At 39.4% G+C, this 26,408-nt stretch overlaps 1 protein-coding gene and 1 long non-coding RNA gene across 4 annotated transcripts in view; one reads left to right on the forward strand and one right to left on the reverse strand.

Moving 5' to 3' along the window:
- The window catches only part of LOC102449488 (uncharacterized), a 38,430-nt gene extending 24,193 nt beyond the window's left edge, over positions 1–14,237 (reverse strand). The window contains exons 1-3 of one of the 2 annotated variants that reach the window (XR_012901343.1): positions 14,112–14,237; positions 922–1,018; positions 119–353 (exon numbers count right to left, since the gene is read on the reverse strand). This is a non-coding gene — a long non-coding RNA (uncharacterized LOC102449488). Of the gene's footprint in view, positions 1–118; positions 354–910; positions 1,019–14,111 lie in introns of both variants that reach the window. The other variant, XR_012901342.1, reaches the window with a different exon arrangement.
- CA1 (carbonic anhydrase 1) lies at positions 11,384–22,950 on the forward strand. Of its 2 annotated transcripts, XR_012901341.1 has the most exons (8): positions 11,384–11,542; positions 12,860–13,057; positions 14,166–14,284; positions 16,231–16,326; positions 18,569–18,631; positions 20,405–20,560; positions 21,505–21,579; positions 21,859–22,950. XR_012901341.1 is itself a non-coding variant. In XM_006112983.4 (7 exons), the coding sequence occupies exons 1-7, from the start codon at positions 11,506–11,508 to the stop codon at positions 21,934–21,936; spliced, it is 747 nt and encodes a 248-aa protein (XP_006113045.1). In that variant the 5' UTR covers positions 11,384–11,505; the 3' UTR covers positions 21,937–22,950. The 2 variants fall into 2 exon arrangements, 1 of the variants encoding a protein (XP_006113045.1); XM_006112983.4 differs by lacking the exon at positions 21,505–21,579.
- The last annotated feature ends 3,458 nt before the right edge of the window (positions 22,951–26,408 follow it).

Raw genomic sequence — 26,408 nt, forward strand, 5'->3', positions numbered from 1 at the left:
ATGTCAGCTAGGCTTAATATGCTAAGAAACTAGTTACCTGCAATTTCTCATCCTAACAGTAGTTTTAATCATTTTTCTCACAGACTAGGCAGCCTCCTAGTTCAGGCTAGATCCTTACCTCTATTCAGTCTTACTTGTTTCCAGGAGTCATTATGGTAGTAAGCAGGGAGTGTCTTGGTGTCTCACAATTGCCAAATCCTCTATTGTCTGATTCCCTAGATTTTGTCCAACGCAGGAATACTTTGTGTTCATCTTCAACCCTTTCACATCCCAATGGAAAAGTACCATATTCAAAATGGGTTCCAATATCCAGTGATCTGGCCACATCTTGACAGGCCCAACCATAGTCCAGGCTTACAGGAAATACAAGAAATACCGATCATTTTATTGAACAGCAGGTAATTAAGTTCCTTAAGTACACTTGCACACAGATTAATAAACAGGTTTACATTTCTTATTTCTAACTTCAAATACAGGAATGATACATGCACATAGATAGAATATACACATTCAGGGGATTACAAGTTCTTTAATGAGAGGCTACATACCCCATTTTTCATAAAGCATATTTGAGTTATTCCATAAAAATATGGAGTGCAAGTCATACTACAATTCTATGTAAAATGAAAATTCCACATTATTCAGTGGCAAGAAGATTCCTGGGATCTCTGCTCATCACTAAATGTTCCCTTTGCATTCTTATCCAACTTTAATATTTGTGAAATTATTTCATGAGGTCCTTCTTTCAAGCTCCCTATCAATTGCTGGCATTGATCTCATGTTCTGTAATACCTTATTAATATCAGTATTTCTTCTGCAAGCTTCTCAGGGTTAATCCACCACTCAAGAAATGCTAGTCACACAGTATGGCACAAGCATGCTGGGCCTTTATGTAATGAATCCAACCCACCCTTCACTCACACATCTGTTGTTTGTTTCTATTTAGATTGGAAGCTCCTTGGGGAGAGGGAAGATGTCTTTCCAAAGATCTGTGCAGCATCAAGTACACTGCCAGCCTCTATCAGATAGAAAATAAGTATGATAAAATACAAATAGTAAATACTAATGAGAGAAGAAGAAATCATCTCAGAGTAAGAAAAAAAAATTAGTCAGAGAACTGTCTTGTTGAGCAAATCACTCTACTTTCAGATTAAGCTTTTTTAGAAACTCACCATACAGACAGAAACATTTAAGAACAAAGTATAATCCGCAAATGTGTATATAAAATAATCAAATACCAAACATTTCAGTGTTGAGTCTTTTTTCTAGCCCAAGAGTAGATGTAAGCAGCCCTCAGAAATCAAGGCGTCATTGAAAGAAGATTCTCTTTCAGTCAATCAATAAAAATGTCCATCTAAACTAATGCCACGTATACTGTTTGCTTTTAAGTTTTATTACGGTATTTGTAGTAATATAAATTACATTAATTTAGAGCTCACTGTGGTGTTGGGCAGAGGACTAGTGAGGTCCGTACAAGCTGCTAATGTGGCCCTTAGTAAAAAAATAAATGTCTTACTACTCTGGGCAAATAGCCATTTAATTCCTTAGTAGTAGCAAATAAACATAAGAAAACAAGTTTCAGAGGGGTGGGTTGTGCCCATGAAAGCTCATGACACCATCTACATTTTGTGTTAGGGTACGTCTAGACTACATGCCTCTGTCGCCAGAGGCATGTAGATTAGGCTACCAGACATAGTAAAATGAAGCGGCGATTTAAATAATCACCGCTTCATTTAAATTTACATGGCTGCCGCGCTGAGCTGACAAACAGCTGATCAGCTGTTTGTCGGCTCAGCGCGATAGTCTGGACGCGCGGGTGTCGACATCAAAGGTATTTATCGACCACCCAGGTAAACCTCATTCCAGGAGGCATACCTGGGTGGTCGACAAATACCTTTGATGTCGACACCCGCGCGTCCAGACTATCGCGCTGAGCCGACAAACAGCTGATCAGCTGTTTGTCGGCTCAGCGCGGCAGCCATGTAAATTTAAATGAAGCGGCGATTATTTAAATCGCCGCTTCATTTTACTATGTCTGGTAGCCTAATCTACATGCCTCTGGCGACAGAGGCATGTAGTCTAGACGTACCCTTAGTCTCTGAGGTGCTGCAAGACTATTCCTTGTTTTATAAGAAAATAAGAGTGACCAGAAATGAGGGATTCAGATTGTGGGAGTGGACTGAGGTCTGGGACAGGGGGTTGGAGTGAAGAAGGAGGTGTGGGCTTTGGCTGTAGATGTGGGCTCAGGGTAAGGGTCACATACCATTCTCTCAATGACTTTAAAACAATGCATATTGCTTCAGAGAGATTTTTACTCCAGACTTCAAAGAGAAGCTTCAGAATTGTCATTCATGCTTAAATTTGACACTTTATGTACTGGTCTCAACAAAGATGCTAATTATCTCACCCATTACAAAGATACCTTCCCCAATTATCACCCCTAATGTCATTACCTCACAGACACTAAACTTCCCACTCTGTTCAAAAATTTGATTTGTCAATTTTATATAATTTAGCTAGGCCAGACTAACATGGCTGCATCTCTATCACTTTCCAATACAGACACCCTGCCCCCTGCTGCTGAAGTGGAGACCAACCCAGTTGTTTGTTCCTTTCATTCCTTTACATTATTTCAAGGCTGTCTACACAAGGAATAGGGCTGAATTTTTTTTATTGACAATTAAGTTCAGACCAATAGTCTGCCCTATGAACATGGACTCAGACAACATTCTGTGATCCACAGCCAGCTCACGTGTTTTACTCTTTTAAATCTATGAGTGAAGTAGCATAACTTGATGTTACAGATTATGATTTGAATATAAGAAGGGTAGATACCATTTTCCATTTCTAGAACTGCAGCAATCTGGGGAAAGCAAGTAGTTTTCATTCCTGGCATGAACACCAGTTTAGGGTTTTCTGGATTGTCAGAACTGCATGACCCACTGTTGCCATGAGAAAGGAATAGATATAGTGATTTAAAATATTAAAACATTGCAATAGTTCTTACATGTAATGTTTGCTCCTGGCTAGGTATTCATTAGTTACATGCCATTCATGAGTTACTTCCAACGGTAGAGAGTCTTCTTGGATGGTGTGAGAATCAATGAATGCCTTCATTTCCTTCCAACAATTTGTATTGCATTAATTCCTAATAGTCCATCACATTTCTGCATCTTGGTAGGCAGAGTAGTAAACCGTTCATCAGCACCATATTTGCAAAAACAGTAAACAGAACTACTACATGTTTTGGTCAGACACAAACAGATCAGGGCATGGTATCTTTTACAAATGGCAGAGGTGATTTAATGCTGTTCCTATGAACTGCTTCAGAGTCCAGCAGCTATTTATGTTTGCTAAGGAACAGTGATTGTTAAATTACTGTTGCCCTTTTCCAAATTAATAGATTTTGAATGAGCCCCTGCAAAAACAGGAAGACTATTGAAAGACAGCCTTTGTATGAAAGGTGTGTTGGTGAGGGCCACAAACCATCAGATGAGTACAGTGGATACACCGTTATAGTTTATTATTCCTGTAGAGATAGTATAAGTTTTAGAGATTCCCATATTTGACATGGGGAACAGCTGACTAGGACTGATAATCGCTCTATTGCTGGTATAAATGTAATCTGCCCAATGCACACTCATGCTCAGGAATATGTGCGCATATTTGTACTATGCAGTTGTGAGTCATACACATACACATTTTTTTCCAGTACCATTTAAAACTGACCCCCTACCATAACAATGTTACAGTTAAGTTTGAATTGATACTCTGTCTAAACTTCATTTTCAACACATCTTTTATTTGGGGGCTTTTTGGTAGAAGTTTGAAACATTTAAGACAATTGAAATAGGAATCTCTTGCTCTGTCTCTAAGGCTGTGTCCAGACTCAGGGTTTTTTTCGAAAAAAGTAGCCTTTTTTCGAAAAAACTTCCCCTGCGTCCAGACTCAAGCCGCGTTCTTTCGAAATTAATTCGAAAGAACGCGGCTTTTCTTTCGATGGCAGTAAACCTCAATTTACGAGGAAGAACGCCTTCTTTCGAAAGTTCCTCTTTCGAAAGAAGGCGTTCTTCAATGTAAATAGGGCTTCTTCAAAAGAGAGCATCCAGACTCACAGGATGCTTTCTTTCGAAAAAGCAAGTCGCTTTTTCGAAATTTCTCCGTGCAGTCTAGACGCTCTCTTTCGAAAGAGGCTCTTTCGAAAGATGCTTTCGAAAGAGCCTCTTTCGAAAGAGGCTTGCAGTCTAGACATAGCCTAACACACAAACAGGCACTATATTTGATGAATGAAACTGGTTTGGGTAATATAATTAAAAGGTGCAGCAAATAAATATGAAAGGCAGAGTGACCTGACTGAAAAAGTCTAGCATGATACAAGGCCTTCTGCAGATATTCATGAAATAATGGCCCAGAAAAGCACACATCCACACAAATTTCTCTGTGTGTATGCGCGTGTGCATATGCATTGCAACAAATGGGATTTGGGGGTTTGTTTCACAGATAGCATACAATTTCCATCCTTTTACGGACAAAAAAGATCCCAGAAACAAAATCATTTAACATAGGTGACCAATCACAACCAAAAGGTAGAGCTTAAAATGTGAAAAAGAAACATGAAAATAAGCTGTACATTTTTGCAGACATCTTAAAAGCAATATTTTTCCATGCAAAATGTAACCCCAAAAAGCAGTAGTAATGTCATAGGGTTGTTTCAATTGCACAGATGTTTTAGGGATTTGCAATCAGATATACATGCCAAGTAAACAACATTTTATTCTCAATAGTTCACCCATTTCAAGCAAGCAGCAGGGGGCAGAGTTTGCTGCTGAAAAACCTTCAAGTACTAGTATTTCTGAATCTGCCTCATAATGAGACACACTAACATAGGATTTGCACACCCAATATCTCTATTTTCCTTCAACACTGATGTCCAGCTGTGGCTTCTGAAGATGAAAACATACGTGACCTGGCAAATTATCTGGCACTGTAAATGAGGGGCAATATCCTTCCTGGCACATGTAACAATCAGCTTACACATTAACACTTCAATAACTACAAGGTTATCATTGAACATAAAGGCAAATAGTTTATATAAGCTCCTTTAACACTGAATTTCATAGTTTGTATATGGATACCTTCTATTGGCCAAATCATGTAGTTATTTGGACTGAATAAAATAAAACATTTATTGACTCATATGCTATGTGCGCCATATTAGGTTATTTTCTGTGACTAGAAATCTGCTGTAGCATTTAAGTATGTTTAGGTTAAATTTAATAAGTTCCATTAAATAGACACGAGATACACATTGACATTAGATATATCATGTTGCTGCTTGCTCGAAAATAAATGGGATATCATGTAGCCAATAAAAGATCTGATCAGACAAATGCATGAATGCTTACTATTTTCACATAGGTTTTATTTTTCTTTGCTTCAAATTCTGGCTGTCCAGCGAGGGGCATATGAATAGGACAGGGAACAACTGTGGGGATCAATATTCTATGTGTGTCCCCCTATATAAAAATGAAAAGAGGCAAGGACTTGCTGTGTTGTTGCAGTCAAATGCCCAGATAATAAGGGGCAAGTGCTTCTGTCCTTAACAAAAGCAAAACTCCTTAGTGAAATCAATAGCTTTACTTTCAGAATGAGCTGCAAGATTTGGCTCTATACATATTTTCATTTGTGGCTTATTTTATTATTCAGAAACAAATTTTATTTTTTGTACAGAATCCCTCTCACTCCCCACTATATTATGTTGAAATATGCTGAGTACTCTCAACTTTTTGATGCAAGGCCCAGAAAGTCAGTGGAAGGTGATGATGCTGAGCAATTTGCAGGGGGCAGGATCAGGAAGGTTGTGTCAAAAGTTTGAACAGGGCCTGATCCTGCTTCAGTGAAAGTTAACGTCCATTAGCAGCTAGGGAGCAGGAGCATATGCCACATAATAGAAGGGGAGCTGAAGTTTCTGTCGCCTTGTCATTTTACAGTAGCTTTAGAGGAAGGATCATCTGACATCCCCTAGGGTATGTCTACACTACCCCGCTAGTTCGAACTAGCGGGGTAATGTATGCATACCGAACTTGCTAATGAAGCCCGGGATTTGAATTTCCCGGGCTTCATTAGCATAAAGCCGGCGCCGCCATTTTTAAAAGCCGGCTAGTGCGAACCCCGTGCCGCGCGGCTACACGCGGCACAGGCTAGATAGTTCGAACTACGTAGCCATTCCGAACTATCTGTACTCCTCGTGGAACAGGGGGAGTACAGATAGTTCGGAATGGCTACGTAGTTCGAACTATCTAGCCCGTGCCGCGTGTAGCCGCGCGGCACGGGGTTCGCACTAGCCGGCTTTTAAAAATGGCGGCGCCGGCTTTATGCTAATGAAGCCCGGGAAATTCAAATCCCGGGCTTCATTAGCAAGTTCGGTATGCATACATTACCCCGCTAGTTCGAACTAGCGGGGTAGTGTAGACATACCCCCATTTACTTTGAGCAGAACAATATAAATAATAAAAAAACTGTTATTTTATTGTAAATATAAACAAAAATTAAACAATACAAGCTGGTCATGACTTTTTTGTAATTTTGATGAAGATTTTTGGTGGCAATTTCTCAAAAAAATATGGTTTTTTATCCGGTACATGAAACAGCCATTCTACTTAGTACTCTACTATTTTTATCTAATTTTTATGCTTCTAGGCCCCAGCACTACAAGCACACATGCATATGTCTAACTTTATGTGTGTGAATGTCCCATTAAAGACAATGGGTGTATTCATATGAACATAGTTAAACACATGCATAATTGTTTGCAGGATCAAGATCTCAGCTGTTAAGATTTTGTCCACACTGGTCTAGGTAGCATGGGTCTGCTTCTGCTACTGTCAATGGTTTATTTGCCAAAATGTTATATTTCTTAAATCTTAGTTTGCTGAAAAAGTGCTAACATGTTCCTTGACCCACAAAGATAGGCCCAAAAGTTGAGGTATTAATTTATGGTGGATGGAATCTAAGCTTGTATTCTAGAAAGTTCCCTAGGAATAGCAGTTCTTCTGCTTTTGAGTCCAATACCTTTTTCAAAGAGTGCCTTTAAACATCTGGGGTACTTCTAGACTACATGCCTCTGATGACAGAGGCATGTAAAATAGGCTATCCGACATAGTCAATGAAGCGGGGATTTAAATATTCCCGGCTTCATTAAAATAAAAATGGCTGCCGCGCTGTGCCGGCTCAGCTGATCGTCGGCACAGCGCATGAGTCAAGATGTGGATCGGCTGACAAGGGAAGCCTTTGTCGACCGCTCCTGTAAACCTCGTTTCACGAGGCATAAGGGAGCGGTCGACAAAGGCTTCCCTTGTCGACCGATCCGTGTCTTGACTCACGCACTGTGCTGATGATCAGCTGAACCAGCACAACGTGGCGGCCATTTTTATTTTAATGAAGCCAGGGATATTTAAATCCCCGCTTCATTTACTATGTCGGGTAGCCTATTTTACATGCCTCTATTGGCAGAGGTATGTAGTCTAGACGTACCCCTGATGTCTTGTGTGCATTAAGAGAAAGAACTACTTTTTATAAATGCTATTTTTCTATTATATTTTCTTCTTATCCTACTGCTGGCTATTTTTCCTAGTGGAATGGTAAATGTCTTTCATTTGCTCCATAGATTATCATTAATACCAGGTTATTAAAAAATGGACAAAAAAACCTGTAGATCTGACTCAGTCCTTATCTAAGTTGCCATAGAGTCCATACTTTGAAAGAGGTTTCAAAACTGGATGCACTTTTCACTATTTATATTGCTTCTACTACAGTATTTGTATTTCTCAGTTTGTTTGTAGCCAGCTTCTTCTCATTTTCTTTTCCTGATTTTCATACAATAATACAATACTGCAATGTTTGGACAGTGAACAACACGATAAAACATAAAACAGCCTCTTTAAAAATATGATATTTGACTGTATATTATTTAAATAATGTATTGTTTACAATTTGTATTACGTTTTGTAAAACCTTTTTAATTTGGGGTAAAGTATATGGCACTGTCCCTTTAATTCAACTCTCTTTACTCACATTACTATCATCATCATTACAAATAATTTGTGGTATAGATAATGAGTTAGACTGGGTACCCATTCTGGGCTCCTCAAAGAATAAGAGCTCTCCTTTGCACTCCTGTGTAGGTTAAATGGACCATAGGTCCACGAGCTCAGCAGAAACTGTGTCTGCTACTTCCCCTTCCTGCAGCCTAGGGTGACATGTACAAGGGAAAGAGTGGAACTTTGGTTCTGCCTGCCTGACAAAAGGGCTAGCACATATTGAGTTGATATCATCATTAAATGTTTGCATAGGCCAGAGAAAATTACTTCCCTCTACCCAGAACAAGGTAGAACCCGGGAGGGAACTGTGCCTTTCAGGCAATTCTTTCCTTTTACTGCTCCTGGTGCATCACATACACATACACTTTAGCCCTTAGTTATCTGTAATCTGAGGCGCTACATCTGTATCCAAAAAAGCTTTCATTCATCATTACTTTTTATAATGATCATTTTTCCATAGATTTTCCTAAGAACATGGTGGTATGAATAAGCTATCAGAAAGTATCTTCCATTGTTTTCAGTCATTCTTGCATGTACTTTGGTTACCTAATAGGAAATATCATCAACAAATAAACAGGAAAACCCTGATAAAATTAAAAACAACCATTTGTTACCAGTTACTGTCTTTAAGCAATTCTTTAACAACATCGCTGCAATTACCAAGGCTTTGACTTAAACCAAATACAGTTTCTTACTCATGTGTAGACATTTTGGCTGTAGGTCAATATTGCCAACCACAAAAGTTCAAAAAGCATAAATGAGATTTCCCCCCAAAATTATTAGGTTGGCTTAAAAATCATGAGATTCTTTAAGATGATACATTTATTGAATCATAGAAGGTTAGTACTGAAAGAGACCAATTTTTGTTTGCTTTCTGGTTTCTGACCCTTTAGGGTGCACTTGCTTCAAATATTAAAGTTTTTTTTCTTTAGCCATGAGGGCTAATAACTTACTTAAAAAAAATAAAAGCTGAGATTCCCAGCAACTGGGGAAGTAAGAATGTTAATATGAACAACAATATCACAAAACTAGTGATAAAATCGCAAGAGTTGACAAGACTGATAGAAATAAATTTTGAAGTTCACTGAGAGGGTGTAAAAGGGCATGCACCAGTCGGGGGAATATGAACCAGTTGTTTTGGATTTCAACAGACAAAACAGTTGTCCTGTCAGTCATGAATGGCCCATAGCATTAAATGGGTGTTCTAAGATTACTTCAAAGATTGGCAGATGAGACATGGAAAGATCAGACCTCACTGAAAGTTGGCTGCTCCACTAAGGAGATCTTTTTACTGAGTGTCTGCCATGCTCACCTCGCACAGAAAGAATATTTTTCATAGCCAGAAAATTGTCGTTAATTATCTGATATAGTAAAAGATACCTTAACATGCTTTTCCAGGTTGTATATCCCCCTGTATCTGTCAATTAGAGTAAGATCTATGTTTCTGGTGGCTCTAATTCCTACTAATGTGTTTCTTTAGCTGTTAAAGAATTAGAGAAAATTTCACCCAAAACTCTTCCATTCTTATTTAATTTCTTAAGATGTGGTTGCTCTGATATCCTATTAGAGCAGAAGACTGTTTCATAGATAGAGCCAGCAAAATTGGCAGATCAAAATGGGTTTCAGAACTCTCTATAGGAGAATACTATAAAGTTGGTTGTCTGCTTTTTCAATGATCTATTATTTTACTAGAGAGACTCTGGGTTTTCAACCTCTGGTACAGTGGATTTGCTATAAATCTCTCCATATACATATTTCGCATTGGCCATCTTAGCATACAGGTAACATGCAACACAGGAAGAGTTTGGGTGTGAAATGGAAGTCTATATTTTATACATATAGTGCGAGTGAATAATTTTTTCATTTCTTCCATTATTTAAGGGAATTATATTGATTTTCACCTATTACAATATACGACATAGACAATCTTGGAATCAACATGACAAATTCTGCAGGCTATGCAAAGAAAAATAACACAACAGTATCTTGTGTGCCTGTCTTCAGTTCTGGACAGCTGCATGATTCTGATATCAGCAGTTTACTACCAAAAATGGTTTGCAGCAGTAACAGAAAAACATAAACAGGTTCATGTTTTTGCAACGCAGGATGACAGGGCAATGTTTAAATATGTTATGTTGAACCTTATTTTACGTAGAAATTGTTACCTTGAAATTCTGTGCTTATTAACAACTGGAAATAAATAAACAGCACAACTATTTAATTATACTGTGGTATGGTGAAGTGCAAGTTTATTATACGTGAAATCCTACAGATAGGCATTTAAAAGCCGGATCCTGCAACTTTTACTCAAGCAAAATCCAACTGGTTTAGCTTTAATAAAAAAAGCAGGATCAGGCCCAAATATTTTATTATAAAAAAAGAGCTTCACTTTTATTGATCTGAAACCACTTGATAGATGGTAGGTTGACACTATAAGCCCATGTTCAGAAAAGCAGTTTAAATTCCATCCCAATTCAGCCCCCCCTTAGCTTGAGTGCTGTCCAGAATAAGGGACAGGATCTTGAATTAGGACCATAATGACTAGATTAATGTTTGAGAGAAATATCTAGATTGTTTATGAATAAACATTTATGGTACAGATTTTCTTGCAGAAAATCCATACAAAGTGGGTCTTGAGAAGGATATCTCAGTGAGGACCTCCCCTCCCTAGAAAACACTACAGACCCTATCCCTAAAATTATTCCCCCACATGTTCAAGTCTGGGACCATCCCTGCTATATTTGGATCCACGAGAGTTGGTCTGGACCTGAATTATTATTAAGAAGAATATTATTTTGCATTATAATTAACACATTTGTTAAACTATTTCAACTGTCTGAGTTATGTATTTTACATTACTCAAAGGTACCAAAGCCAATATTTTAAAAAATAAATGCCTAAAGTTAGGTTCCTGAGTCTATATTTAAGACATCTAAATAAATGTCTGGGATTTTTAAAAATGAAGAACTCTCAGCTGCTCCCACTGAATTCAAAGACAAATTTTGGCCTTGGAGGTTTAATGTGTCAGATACCTTTTGCCAACCTTTAAACAAATACAAGGGTCTAACTTTTAAAATCTTATTGGTCTCTTATAATTTAACATGTTCACTGAATCAAAATGGTAAGGATACATAGACTGTAAACCTCTGTTCTTTTTCTTCCAACCCCCTCTCTCTCTCTCTTTTTCCCTCTTTCTCTTTACCCATTTCTAGTGTCATGAGATCAGGTGACTCTATAAAATCTGATTATAATGTATTGCCAAATCCCTTACTTGGTGATGTATATAAACACCCCAGCCTAACGCAGAAATTCTGTAGTGAAGAAAAGCACTGGCCTCATCCCAGAATCAGCAACTACAGGCACCACCAATTTCTCTTTGAAGACAATATCTTGCAGTTAGAAGAACATGGCAAGTCTAAACTGGAGTTATGAAGGTGACAATGGTAAGAATAACTTTCCCTAATAGCAAACTAATTTAACTGACCAAGATGGGCTCTTTCTTTTCTTTTTTGATAAAAGGAGACATAAATCAGTGATCAGACCATATAGAGTGATACATTTTTTTATATTTAAAGAGGACTAATCTACAACTTAGACAGGGCTACTATAAGATTGGTGCATAACTCACTGGATAACCATTCCGAGAGTAGTTATTAATGGTTCTCAGTCATGCTAGAAGGGCATAACAAGTGAAGTTCTGCAGGGGTCAGTTTTGGGACTGGTTCTGTTCAGTATCTTCATCAATGCTTTAGATATTGGCATAGAGAGTACGCTTATTACATTTGTAGATGATACCAAGCAGGGAGGGGTTGCAAGTGCTTTAGAGGATAGGGTCATAATTCAAAATGATCTGGACAAACTGGAAAAATGGTCTGAGGCAAATAAGATGAAGTTTAATACGGAGATATGCAAAGTACTCCACTAATGAAGGAACAATCAGTTTTGCATATATAAAATGGGAAGTGACTGTCTAGGAAGGAGTACTGCAGAAAGGGATCTAGACGTCATAGTGGATCACGAGCTAAATATGACACTGTGGCAAAAAGCAAACATGATTCTGGGATGCATCAACAGGAGTGTTGTGAGCAAGACATGAGAAGTCATTCTTCCGCTCTACTCTGGGCTGTTTAGGCCTCATTTGGAGTATGGTGTCCAGTTCCGGGCACCACATTTCAAGAAAGATGTGGAGAAATTGGAGAAGGTCCGGAGATGAGCAACAAAAATTATTAAAGATCTAGAAAACATGAGCTATGAGGGAAGGCTGAAAGAATTCAGTTTGTTTAGTTTAGAAAGAGAATACTGATAGGGGACTTGATAGCAGTTTTCAAGTATCTAAAAGGGTGTTACAAGGAGGAGGGAGAAAATTGTTCTCTGTGGCCTCTGATGATAGGACAAGAAGCAATGGGCTTAAACTGCAGCAAGGGAGGTTTAGCTTGAAAATTTGGAAAAACTTCCTAACTGTCAGGGTGGTTAAATACTAGAATAAATTCCCTAGAGAGGTTGTGGAATCTCCAAGACTGGAGATATTTAAGAGCATGTTAGATAGTCATCTGTCAGCAATGATCTAGATGGTGCTTGGTCCTGCCCTGAGGGCAGGGACCGGACTTGATAACCTCTTGAGGTCCCTTCCAGTTCTAGTATTCCATGAGTCTATGATTATTTTTACAACTATTCAAGAAGAAACCACCACAATTTGGGAATTATATATTAAAGCTAAAGTAGCAATTAAGAACTAAATGAGATTATTTGTGTCTGTCTAGGACCTGACCAGTGGCACAAATTATACCCAGTTGCCAATGGAAACCTTCAGTCTCCTATTGACATTAAAACCAAGAATGTAAAAAAAGATCCCTCTCTGGGGCATCTCCATGTCACTTGGAATTTGAGCACCTGCAAAGAGATTGTCAACATTGGACACTCCTTCCATGTGAACTTTGAGGACAAGGATAACCGATCAGGTTAGTGAACAGGGTTCTTTTGTTTGTTTTTACACATTCTTTTTTCTTACCCTTGCCTAGAAACAAAAGCAAATGGACGTTCAGCTCCATAAATACCCATTCAAATGTGCTCCCAGATTTAGAATACTAATGCAGTGATATAACTTTACACTCCATGGAGGATCTGAAATACATCATTTTAAAATTAGGATTTGTTGGCAAGGGCTCTATTATTATAAGCAAATTTAAAATTGGCCAGATTGATCAGATTTTTCCAGGTAGTAAAATATCCACAGCCATGGCTGTGTTCTGGTGAGTTTCCTATGGACAAGACTCTACTCAGATTTGAATTACAGAGTTAGCCTTGCTTTATAAAGGGAAAATAAGGTACTATTTGACTATTCTAATTTGCAAATACTAATACAATTCCCTGAAAGAATTTTCAGGCAAGAAATTCTTAGTGTGATGGTTAAGCAACTGCAGATTTCTATCTGCCAGTAGGACTGAACACACCTTTGTATTTTGGTAATGTACATATCATTGACGGTGACCTACAACATCACTAACAAGAACATTTTAGCTTAGCTTTAAAATATGGGTAAAACTAATATGTTAGACTCAGAGTATCTTATGTGCATTACTAGTTTTTCTTCTTGCACAGAAAGGCAATTAAGATCTATAGTGGCAGAGTCTCTTCTGCCCGCAGAAGGAATGGATTGGGTGATCTAATAGGTTGTTTCCATCTCTCACTCTTGGAATACTAATCCTGTATCTAGTGAACTGCTGCTACTGTATGTTTCCCTGGTTTTTGTTTCCTTGCTTAAGGAATTAATAGTCTCTGTTCATGTATGGTTTACATAAATGTTTGGGTTGAATTTGACAGGCATGCTGTTTTACTATAACTAAGCCATAATATGTACATATCACAGTTTTTATTTCTAAAGGCTTGCATTAAATCATGAACAATCTTATTTTTAATTTTCAAATAAAAATTACATGTTACGGTAGATTAATAATAGAGCTAATATTCTGATTGTCTATATGTTGGTAAGAAAGTTTTTTGATGTGATGATACCTGTGCTGTCTGTCTCCAAACTTGATCTTAACAAGTTATTTCATTTCTGTGCAGTGGTGACTGGTGGACCTCTCACTGGAAACTACAGGCTGCAACAGTTTCACTTCCATTGGGGCCGGACTGATGATTATGGCTCTGAGCACACTGTGGATGGTAGAAAATATGCCTCAGAGGTAGAGTCAATGAAACAAAAAGGAAAGGTCACATTTTCAAAGCTTGAGTCCTAAATGGATATATGCACATGTCAAATTTTCTTGAAACATCTGTATCTGTGTTTTCTGCTTGGGTAGTTACATCTATTTGCACAAGCAACAACCTGCTCTGCATATGCAAAGGGGATTTTGCAGGTGAAAGTTAGGGCTTGAAGCCAACATTTTCAAACTTGTTTGCCTAAATATCCACCAGCACCAAAAAGAGGGCCCAGTGTTTCAACTGTGTGAGTTTTCTTGTGAGCAGTCCTATTGGCATTAGTGGAGCTAACGAACCACATGCATAACTCTTTACAGAATCAGACTCCAGCTGCTTTGCACGGGGTCTGATTACCCAGAGCCCCCACTGAAGACAGTGGGAGCTGGACATGCTCAGCAGCTCATATATCAAGCCTAATGCTGGTTGCTGGACTTCCTGTGGCTTTCTGTTAGTTCTTAAGGAGAATAGCAGTAAGAGGGCAAAGCTGGAAGAAAATAAGGGAAGGAAGGGAACTGAGACCCACTTTTCAAGGAATGAAAGGCTCTTGTGATGTGACTGCTTGTGTTTGCTTTCCCTTATCAATATGCCAAGAACAACTTATTCAGTGTTATCTTTAGCAAATCTTTAGATTTTAGACGATTATTGCATATAATGAATATAATGAGAAGACTAGAGCATTTGTTTATAATTTAGGCATCATCGCACAACAATCTTCGTTAGGAAAAATTTCCACTGTTAACGGTGCTATAGCTATCTCACGTATGCAGCCCAGATATGAAAGGGGCCTCCCTTTAGAACTGCTTCCTGCTATAATTAGATAATGAATTTGGACTGTGTTTGAGCAATACAGTCCCTATACAAATATGTTTTACAGATTACTTTGAATCAGACATTTAAAATATTTTTTTTTAAATAAAGCTGTTGCAGTTGAAAAAAGATGGCAATTTAGCTTAAAATCATAGCTGGGAAAAACTTTCCCATTTTTACTTCTTTAAACCAAAAAAAGTATTCATTGCATAATTTCTGTTACTGATCTTCCACTGCCATTTTTAATTAAACATACCACTTGTTCTGATTTATTGATGGAAGATACTATACAAGAGACGGACAATAAAATGGCAGCAATTTGCCCTGGTTAGTCCCTGGCAGACTGCCGCTGCTATATTTCCCTGGATCTCCACAGGGATGGGTGATTGCAGCTCCCATTGGTCACAGATCACCATTCCCAGCCAATGGGAGCTGTGGGAAGTAGCACAGACTGGGACACCACTCCCCACAGCTCCCATTGCCAGGAACAATGATCCACAACCAATGGGAGCTTCAAGTGCCTGTACCTGCAGAGTCACAGGTAAATATAGCAGTGGCGGCCCACTAACCCTGGGGGTTAACCCTGGTTTTATCACCCAGAGTGGGCAAATACTGGCCCGTGGATGGGATCCAGTGATCTAGATCACGAGAAAGTTATTTGCCCACCCCTGTGCAATAAAACCAGGTTAAACTGCTATAGTTACACAGTTGCTAACTTATTCTAAAATAATTTCATGTGAATTAAGAACTTCAGCATATAATTTCTAAGACTTCCAGATTTCTAAATATGTTATTATCATGTGAAAGATGCAACACTCAATAACAAGGTATTATAGGCAAAAACATTGGTGTTGAACAGAAGGTACCATAAGCCCCTTTTCAGCTGATATTTAAAGGAAAAGACACTAAAATATCTGCTTCTTGTATGTACTAGCCTCTAAATATGCCTGCATAAATCACAAGCATAACTGTTTGTCACGCCACTAGCTCCACTGCTCTCCATGATGGACCAGTAGTTCATACGCACACTGCCAATTGCAGATTCAAGCCCTAAGAATGTAGTTTTGGTTTGCCTCTAATGTTGTTGGCTTTGGTCACTATTTCTCCTTCATTTGCTTTTTAGCTTCACTTGGTTCACTGGAATTCAGACAAATATTCAAGTTTTGCTGAGGCTTCTGATAAGCCTGATGGCTTGGCAATCATTGCTGTTTTTCTGCAGGTCAGTTACACGATATATTGAAACCCCCTTTTATCTCTTTTGTTTCCCCTTTTATCAATGCTTTATATATTATCTGATCCACAAACCACAGTCCATTCAGAAAGGGGACAAGACAAAGCAATATTATCTCTATTTAGAGACCCACAGCCATGTTGACTTTCCTTTGATTTCAGTAGTCTGGTTATTTTTTTTCAACCCCAAATAGTGAAATGGGCAACTCATTATTAAACTCATTTTATCATGCTTCCTCTGAAGGATAAAAAACAATTTTGCACTGCGGAACCTCTGAGTTTATATTTCTGAATACAGGCAGTCCCCGGGTTACGTACAAGATAGGGACTATAGGTTTGTTCTTAAGTTGAATCTGTATGTAAGTCGGAACTGGCGTCCAGATTCAGCCGCTGCTGAGCAGCGTCTGGGCTGTCCGCTGCCCGCGTGCTCTGCCGCTTTGCTTCCTCTCCCTGATCTGCTGGAGACCAGGGAGACGGCCCCGTTCATAACTGCGGATCTGACTTAAGTCAGATCTGTGTAACTCGGGGACTGCCTGTATTTGGCCTACTCTTTGTTTTACTTTAGTTATAAGTAACTAACTATAGCTTTAGCCTAAAAAGTTACACAAGACACATCCCATTTATTGCTGTTTTCCAAAATTTTCTCTTCCAGAGCATGGGAAGACATTGTATTGCTATGTGTAACTCAAACTGAACTCAAGTAATTCACAATAAATCTAAAAAAATAACTGAGCCAAAATTATATTCAGCTTTTATGAGAGGAACCATGATCTTATGGTTAAGGCATTGAATGAGGCATCAGAAGACCAAGGTTCTGTTCCCAGTTTTACCACTGTTGCCTTGAAAAAAAATTCTTAAGTATGCCCTGCCTCAATTTCCTTATCTGTGAAAAGGGATGTAATTATACTTAGTAGAGCTGAGCTAACAGGATTTACTTAAGTAAATTGCCCTTACTCACCCTTTTGTTTTTCCTTTCCATACTAATTTGTGAGATCAGCTTTTATTGACATAAACCTTCATGGAAAGTAACTTTCAAGTCAATCACATGTGCAGGTATTACTGGAAAACAAACATTAAACTCAGATGCATAGATATCCAGGCCTGACATGAAAAGAACAGTTCACAATAAATCCAAAAAAGTTAAAATTAAATTAGCAAAAAAAAGTATTGAATACTTTCAAAGAAAGAAGGAAATTGAAATCACAATAACAAGAGGGTATGCTTGATAGATACATTAATAATTACTGACTAGATTCTGTTGCCATTACTCAGACTCTGGGCTCTGCTTGGGTCCATCAGCAGACTGGGCTGTGCTCCCCTCCTAACCGGTGGGCTCTGCTGCCAGCCCCGCCTCTGGGATCCCTGCTCTTGGGCCGCCAGGCTCTGCTGCCCCGAAGCTAGCAGGCTTCCAGCTCCACATTCCTGCCATGGGGCCCTAGTCCTGGCTGTCAGACTCCACTGCCCCCCAGCCGCAGGGTTCCGCAGCCAGCCCTGCACTACCAGGCCCCTTCATTGCTGGGCTCCGCTGCCCCAGGGCCTCCAGACTCTGCAGCCAACCCATGGCCATTGGGCTCCCTGCTCCCAGCCACCAAGCTCCTGGCTCCACTCCCAGCTGTAAGCCTTCTGGTCCTCTCTGGTCCAGGGGCTCTCTGGTCAAGCAACATCCATGGTCCTGCTGGACCACTGTTGTTACCAGACCCAGAAAGTCCCAGATTAGAGAGGTTCAACTTATGGTTCCACTTATTTCAGTGGGACTACTTGGGAATTAACACATTACTCCACACAAATAATGGTGTCATCCTGATTTTATGAATGATTTGCTTAGCTTTAAATCAGGGGTGGGGAGCCTTTTTTGGATTGGGGGCCATTGACCCACAGAAAAATCAGCACACAAGTGAGAAGCTAAAAAAAAAAAAAAAACCAACCTCACTGACCTGATTCCCGACTGAGGGGAAATACACACCCCACATTCCTTTCACATACCAGAGCCTCAGAGACAGGATCCTGGCAAGTCGGGGGCTGCATTTGGCCCTAGGGTCTTAGGTTCCCCCAACCCCAGCTCTAAATTTTTGCTTTCAGAAGAGGCTTGCTAATTTATAGTGGGTTTGTGAGGCTAAACTAATTTATATTTGTAAATCATATTGAGATCTTTGAGTAGAAGGCGGAATGTTAATATAAAATAATTATATGTTTACGATTCAACAATTTTCTCACTATGTTTATATTTGAAGGTTGGTCCTCCTCATGAATGTGTACAGAAAATTGTGACGGCATTAGGTTCGATAAAGACTAAGGTAAACATCACTGCATGGTCACAATACTTTAGAGTAGGATACTGATTTAGAACTCTGGAAAATGTTAGTTGTGTTCCTTACCTTATGCCAGTCTGAAATGTGATGAGATTGCTTTGCATAGCAGTTCCATCTGTATACTTGCCATATAAATTCAGAGATCAACTGATCATCTAGGGGCAATATTGAATGTCCAGCTTAAATTGCCTTTCTGAGTCTAGGAGTAGACACACACATTATGACCTTTATAAAATTGCAAAAGAATAATTTATAGTCTTAGTGCTCAGCATATAAGCTGCCAAAGGCCTCCTGTAAAATAAGAGTTGTCAGTTCCCATTAACTTATTTTAAGTGTATCCATCCACTTAAAGTTCATCTTTAGCATTTAGCACCATATATCCATCTACTGACTGGATTTAGTTTTACCTCATCTCTACAGTTTATCACATAAATACATGCTGTTCAAATGTTCAAGTAAAACAGACTATGAATGTCAACACAGTTAAGATATAGCATGTATGTCCCATACAGTATTTGTGGAAGGCTATGGCTTTGATCTTGGGAGGAAGTCAGCAATCAGATCCCAAGCAAAGCACTTATGTATATAAGTAGTCCTGTTAAATTCAGGACCACGGTGTTCATCACCTTGCAGGTTTGGTCCCATAGAACACCTGTATTTTAAAATGAACCCCCCTCTTTCTTATAATGCAAAAAATCTCCACTCTTACTCTCAACTATTATATAAACAACTAGCCAATTAGCCCATCATAAGACAGGATTTTCAGGTCTCTTCTCCACGTCGGTCTTCTCTCCTGAGCCTCCGGTCTTTCACTCCATCTCTCTCTCTCTCTCCTCCTCCTCCTACTGCCTCCCCCTCTCTCTAAGCTCTTCTCTGTCTTCTGCCTCTCTCTCCATCACTCTCTTTCTCTTCTCCCCCTCCTGCCTCTCACTCTCTCTCCGCTCTCTTCTGTCTCCATCAGGGATACACGCTCGTCCAGGCCCCGCCCCCTGGGCGTGTACGTCACTGCCTGCCCCACTTCTCCTCCCACCATGGCGCTCAGCTGACTTCTGCACCACTCAGCTGGGCCGCCGCACAGGAGCAAGCAGCACAAACGGCCTCTTTCTCTCTTCTCTTCCTACTGCCTCACCCTCTCTCTCTCTCAGCTCTCATCCGCCTCCTGCCTCTCTCTCCCTCTTCTCCCCCTCCCACCTCTCACTCTGTGTTTCTCTTCTCCTCCTCCTGCTGCGTGTCTCTCACTCTCTCTCTTGCTGTCCTCTGCCTCCTCCATTCTCCTCTCTGTCTCCTCCGCGTCCTCTGTGTCTGCTCTGCTTTCCTCCTTTTGAATCCAGTGCCCTTTCCTGATGTCAGAGATGCACACTTATCCAGGCCCCGCCCCCTGGCTGTTCCCTCTGGGTGGCGCTGTTGCCTCCCACCAAGGTGCTCGGCTGACTTCTGTGCCGCTCAGCTGGGCCACCGCGCGGGAGCAAGCGGCGCAAGTGGCCATTTAGGCCCTGCGCTCCCCGTGCAGCACCTCCATGCTGCATGGGGAGTGCAGACCCCAAACAGCCACTTGCGCCGCTTGCTCCTATGCGGCGACTCGGCTGAGCAGCGCAGAAGTCAGCCGAGCGCCACGGCAGGAGTCAACAGCGCCGCCCAGAGGGAATAGCCAGTGTTTCAGAGTTACAGAGTCACAGACACTGGGCTGCTATATATATGATAACTGATTGACATATACTCTTACTACCATTCTCATTAAATGAAATACATTTTCCACAGGGTAAAAAAGCTCCATTTACTAATTTTGACCCATCAACTTTACTTCCTGGATCCTTGGATTACTGGACCTATCCTGGCTCTCTGACTCATCCTCCTCTTCTTGAGAGTGTCACCTGGATTATCTATAAGGAACCTATTACTGTCAGTTCAGAGCAGGTATAGTACTACAAAGAAAACAAGATTTTTCTTCATAGAGAACACAGAGGATAGTATAATCTAATTGTGCACCATGATTTGTTTATTTTTATTTTTCTCATTTTCAACATCTAAGACATGAAAAACCTTATGTTATTTTTCACTTTATTTCCTATATGTCTGTGTAACTTTATGCCATGAAAGTGTTGCCACTTATTATTCTAGAGGTGGGTGCATGTCACCATGAACAAAGTCCTTTCTGTGTAAGTTTTGTATACAATTTTATAAAGAGCTTTTGGATCTTTTGGGATAAAAAGTACTGAGAGCTCATTTATTAACAACTCATTAATACATAGTAAGAGATCTTGACACTGAGGCCATTAACGTGTATGCTTGATAGAAACCTGACACAGTTTGAACCCCTCTAGTCCAGAATTCTCTGGTCTGGCAATATCCATGGTCTAGCATGATTTTAGCTAGCTGGATGTCCGCTTATCATGGGTGTGGCCAAGTTTCCCACAGTCCCATACATTTTTACAGCCACCAGTTCTGGCTCTCAGTGTTCTGTGCCGTTATTGAGCTCAGTAAACATTTGTCTTATTTACTCCTAAATGTCTCCTAAGAGCCCAGCAAGCAGTGTAAGTGTTGGTAATGCTGCTAGACAATATTGACCTCCCATAGCCTGGCAAATTCTCTGGTTTAGCACCAGTCAGGTCTTGAGGGTACCGGACTAGAGAGGTTCAGCCTGTGTTGCTATTTTAAGGGAAAATATACTATTTGCTTATTTCATTTATTTTCACTTGTCTTATTAGACCATCACTGAAACAGAAAGGTAGCCAGTGAGATAGAGTGCCAGAGTAGAAAAGTTCAACCTGTACAAGGAGTTTTGGCTAAAAAAGCAGTTTTGTAAACCAATATTGGGGCAAAGTAGTAAGGAAACTCACAAAAAGTTGTTTTCTTTATAGAACTGATTTATTACACAGATGCACCAGCACCATCACTGAATATCTGATAGATGTGTATACTTTCCAGTGACAAAGGTGATAAAATGCACTAAGTGATCAAACAATTTGAATGGGTATCTAAAAGTATAGATCCTAATTCATAACTGTGTCACTCCAATGTAATGCTGTCAGAATTCCGCTGATAGCAGTGGACTTCTTATTTCCATTTGTTGATGATTGCTTTAATTATAAGATTTTGGATTAAGTGCATGAACAGAAAATACTAACTATAGAGCCAGCCTAAGAAATATTACTTCTTTTTAATACAAGGCATTTAAGTTGGAAGCTAACTGTGTCTCTTTTCTCCTCATTTAGTTGGCCCAATTCCGTAGCCTCACAGTGACCAATCACCGACTTCCCCAGCCACTGAAGGGCAGACAAGTGAGAACCTAATTCCAGGCAATTAAGAATTACGCAGAAGTGAAGATATTTTATTAAAACCAATATATCTAAACAGAAGGCCATGTAACAATTCACAAAAATGATTTTAAAAAATGAATCTCTGTTTAAGATAGAATGTTCATATGTGTTGCCATTGACTGTAATGTATTTGCTGGAATAAATTTGTGTCTTATACATTGTGAAGCAAATACATTTTAATGTGTGGTTTTTACCTTGAGTATTTTAAAATATTTTGGAATAATCTTCATATTTTTACTACTTGTTTTAAATAGCCTAGATATTATGGTGATGAATAGCAAAATAATGCTTGGAATAAAATAATAAAATAAGTCAGTATTCAGACATTGCTAACTAATCAAAGATTTTATTTAACTATAGTAAAATCTATTAATTTTTGCAAAGAAGTGCTGTAAAAGTGCTAAGTACACGTTGAAACTCCGGAAAAGGGCTTATTTTCCGGAGAATTACGTCTAGACTGGCACTTTTCTCCGGCTTATTCCCAAGCCGGAAAAAAGCGTCGGCCATGTAAATGCAAATGCCGCGGGGGATATTTAAATCCCCCGTGGATTTTGCTATTCCAAAGTGTCTCATTAGCATCCCTTTTCCGGAAAGGGATGCCAATGTAGACACAGCCATGAAGTATACATCTTCTGAGAAAAAGAAAGCACTGATAGCTTTCAGCTTGGACATACTGAACTTCATTTCTATCTTCCTTTTTTTTTATTTTTTGAGCAGGCAAATGTCATTTTAGCGTAGCCCTGTTCAGTTCTCCCAAAATACACCTGTTTGTTTAACGGAAAAAATGACATGGCAAAGGCCATCATATTCACTGGATTGCCTACCTATCCTTTTGGGAAGGGGTTATCTTTGTGATAGTAAAACAGCTTTGTGGTGTTTATTGTATTTTATAAATGCACACAAGGATTGTGATGGATGTATATTTCAGAAATAAAAACAAATCCAGTAAAGAACTCTAATGCACACCATTAAAACTTGTTTTGATCATCCTCTGTTTACATTTTCGTGAAATAAACATGACTACTTTCTTCAAAACTCCATACAAATCAGAGCCATGGAGTTTGGACCTGGATTTGGATCACAGTTTAAATTTTCCCAAAATGTGAACATGAGAACATAAGAACATAAGAACATAAGAACAGCCATACTGGGTCAGACCAAAGGTCCATCTAGCCCAGTATCCTGCCTACCGACAGTGGCCAGCACCAGGTGCCCCAGAGAGGGTGGACCGAAGACAATGATCAAGCGATTTGTCTCCTGCCATTCCTCTCCAGCCTCTGACAGACAGAGGCCAAGGACACAATTTTATCCCCTGGTTAATAGCCTTTTATGGACCTAACCTCCATGAAATTATCTAGCTTTTCTTTAAACTCTGATATAGTCCTAGCCTTCACAGCCTCCTCTGGCAAGGAGTTCCACAGATTGACTACACGCTGTGTGAAGAAGAACTTTCTTTTATTAGTTTTAAACCTGCTCCCCATTAACTTCATTTGGTGTCCTCTAGTTCTTCTATTTAGGGAACTAATAAATAACTTTTCTTTATCGGCCCTCTCCACACCACTCATGATTTTATAAACCTCTATCATATCCCCCCTCAGTCTCCTCTTTTCTAAACTGAAAAGTCCCAGATGCTTTAACCTTTCCTCATATGGGACCCGTTCCAAACCCCTAATCATTTTAGTTGCCCTTTTCTGAACCCTTTGTAGGTGCATTTGGACTTTAGTTTCTGGCTCATGGTAGCGATATGTCCAAGCTATAAAGTTTGGCTCTATATCCAGATCCAAATTTTCCTAAGGTTTGGCTCTGATCCTGCAACTGGCTTCCCGTAAGTGAAATTTTATATCAATATAGAGTTCTATGGAAATCATAGATGTTCTGCATAAGTGCAAAGGTCCAGTCAGCTGGATCCAGTTACAGGCTGGGCACCTGTGTGTGTCTATGGTTGCATCTACACTTTACCGTTATTTCGAGATAACTAGCGTTATTTTGAAATAACAATGTGAGTGTCTACTCAGCCATTCCGTTATTTCGAAATAACAGATGGCTTATTCTGAAATCTGTAAACCTCGTTCTACAAGAAATAGCACCTATTCCAAAATAGCTATTTTGAAATAAGGCACGTGGAGACACTCAACTGCTGCTGTTTTGAAATAGCCCCTCACTAGGGCCAGTCTGAGTTATTCCTCCCCATTGCCTTCTGGGACTCTAAATGAAGATAACACATCTACATTAGGGAAGCCTGCTTTGGACCAATTTTAAGGGTCCCCTGCAGTGTACACATGCTATTTCAAAATAAGCTATGTCGGAATAAATATTCTGGAATAGTTTATTTCAAAATACCCGTGCAATGTAGACATACCTATAATATATGTGGCGATAAGCAGGGGAGAAAATCAAGTCACTGTTCACTTCAGGCCCAGCTCCAACATAAATTGCACCATCCTGTATTTCCTATGGAAGGGGACATGGATCAGCATTGACATTGAACTCCCAGTCTGTACCCGGCCCTACCCAGGGAACCTAATGATACAATCAGTGAACCAGATTCAGTGATGAATCCTGATCATGTGCCCCCTCCCCCATGGCACATTGAACATATGCTAAGAAGTTCCTTCGAGTGAATTCTTCCAAAAAAACAAAACCAAGCAAACATAAAACAGATGGGAAATACTAAATGGGACTACATATGAAAACCAAAGGAACTAATGATGACAACCAAAAATGACACTTACTCTTATAACGTATGTTTTACTCTCATAAAATGTAAAGAAGACTAAATAATCTTGATAATGTAATCTACCTGGCAAATGGCAAACCACTTTGTCTCAATACTGCAATCACTAGTGACATGTCAATCTGTTATCCTTATAGCAAAGGAAGAAAGCAATGTATCGGACTCAGGGATCATATTCCAAGACATTCAATTCACATAATAAGATGTATAATGATATATTTTGCAATCATATACATATCATATACATATACAATATGACATTTGAAGTAGAGCTTTTTTTTTTTTTTAATCCACTGCTCCACTGCTCCACTCATCTGAAGAAGCTCCACAAAAACTCATGATATTATATATACATTTTTTTAGCCTCTAATATACTACAGGACTACACATTTTTTTAAGGTTACAAACTCACACAGCTGCCCCTCTGAGACTTCTAAGATAGAGATCATTATTCAACCTGTTCTTGTCTGAACCCAAACATAAAATTCACTTCTCCTGTGAATTAGGTAAAGAGGTGGTTAGGAGAGTTTGCAGAAATGACAAGTATTATTGCATAAGAACATAAAACCAGCCATCCTGGGTGAGACCAAAGGTCCACCTAGCCCAGTATCCTGTCTTCTGACACTGGCCAATGGCAGGTACTTCAGAGAAAATGAATGAAACAAGACTCATCAAGTGATCCATCCTCTGTATTAAAATACATGAAACTATCAAGACATATGCCAGTTATCACTGCCACCACTTTGCTTGTATATTGCACCCTTTTTCTGACACAATCATGTTGTCTGTCTTTTTCTATTGTAAGCTCTTTGGGGCAGAGACTGTTTCTTGCAATATGGCTGTTCTGTGCCTAACATCCTGTGGGTGTTAATGTAATATTAGTAATAATAATTTATAAAATGCATATTTTCCTCAATATCTCTGTTAAGACCAAATAACATTTAATAAAATTATATGATTTCTGAGATTAAACATCTTGGATGCAGGATACAGTCTGCATGCTCCTAGGAAGCAAAAATCATAAGGCGGGGATCATTATTATTATTCCTAGATTTAAAATCCAAAGACACCATTAGATGATTAGATAGGGCCACGATAACGTGGGTGCATAATTGGCTGGACAACCGTAGTCAGAGAGTTGTTGTTAACGGTGCTAAATCCTGCTGGAAAGGGATAACAAGTGGAATTCCGCAAGGGTCTGTTTTGGGACCCGTACTGTTCAATATCTTCATCAATGATGTAGATATTGGGATAGAGAGTACGCTTATTAAGTTTGCAGATGATACCAAACTGGGTGGGGTTGCAACTTCTTTGGAGGATAGGGACATAATTCAAAATGACCTTAGCAAGTTAGAGAAATGGTCAGAGGTAAACAGGATGAAGTTTAATAAAGAGAAATGCAAAGTGCTCCACTTAGGAAGGAACAATCAGTTCCATACATACAAGATGGGAAGCGACTGTCTAGGAAGAAGCATGGCGGAAAGGGATCTAGGGGTCATAGTGGACCACAAGTTGAATATGAGTCAACAGTGTGATGCTGTTGCAAAAAAAGCAAATATGATTCTAGGTTGTATCAACAGGTGTGTTGTAAGCAAAACTCATGAAGTCATTCTGCCGCTCTACTCTGCACTAGTTAGGCCTCAGCTGGAGTACTGTGTCCAGTTCTGGGCGCCACATTTCAAGAAAGATGTGGAGAAATTGGAAAGGGTAC

Source organism: Pelodiscus sinensis, chromosome 2 (assembly GCF_049634645.1).
Source record: "Pelodiscus sinensis isolate JC-2024 chromosome 2, ASM4963464v1, whole genome shotgun sequence".
NCBI lineage: Eukaryota > Metazoa > Chordata > Testudines > Trionychidae > Pelodiscus > Pelodiscus sinensis.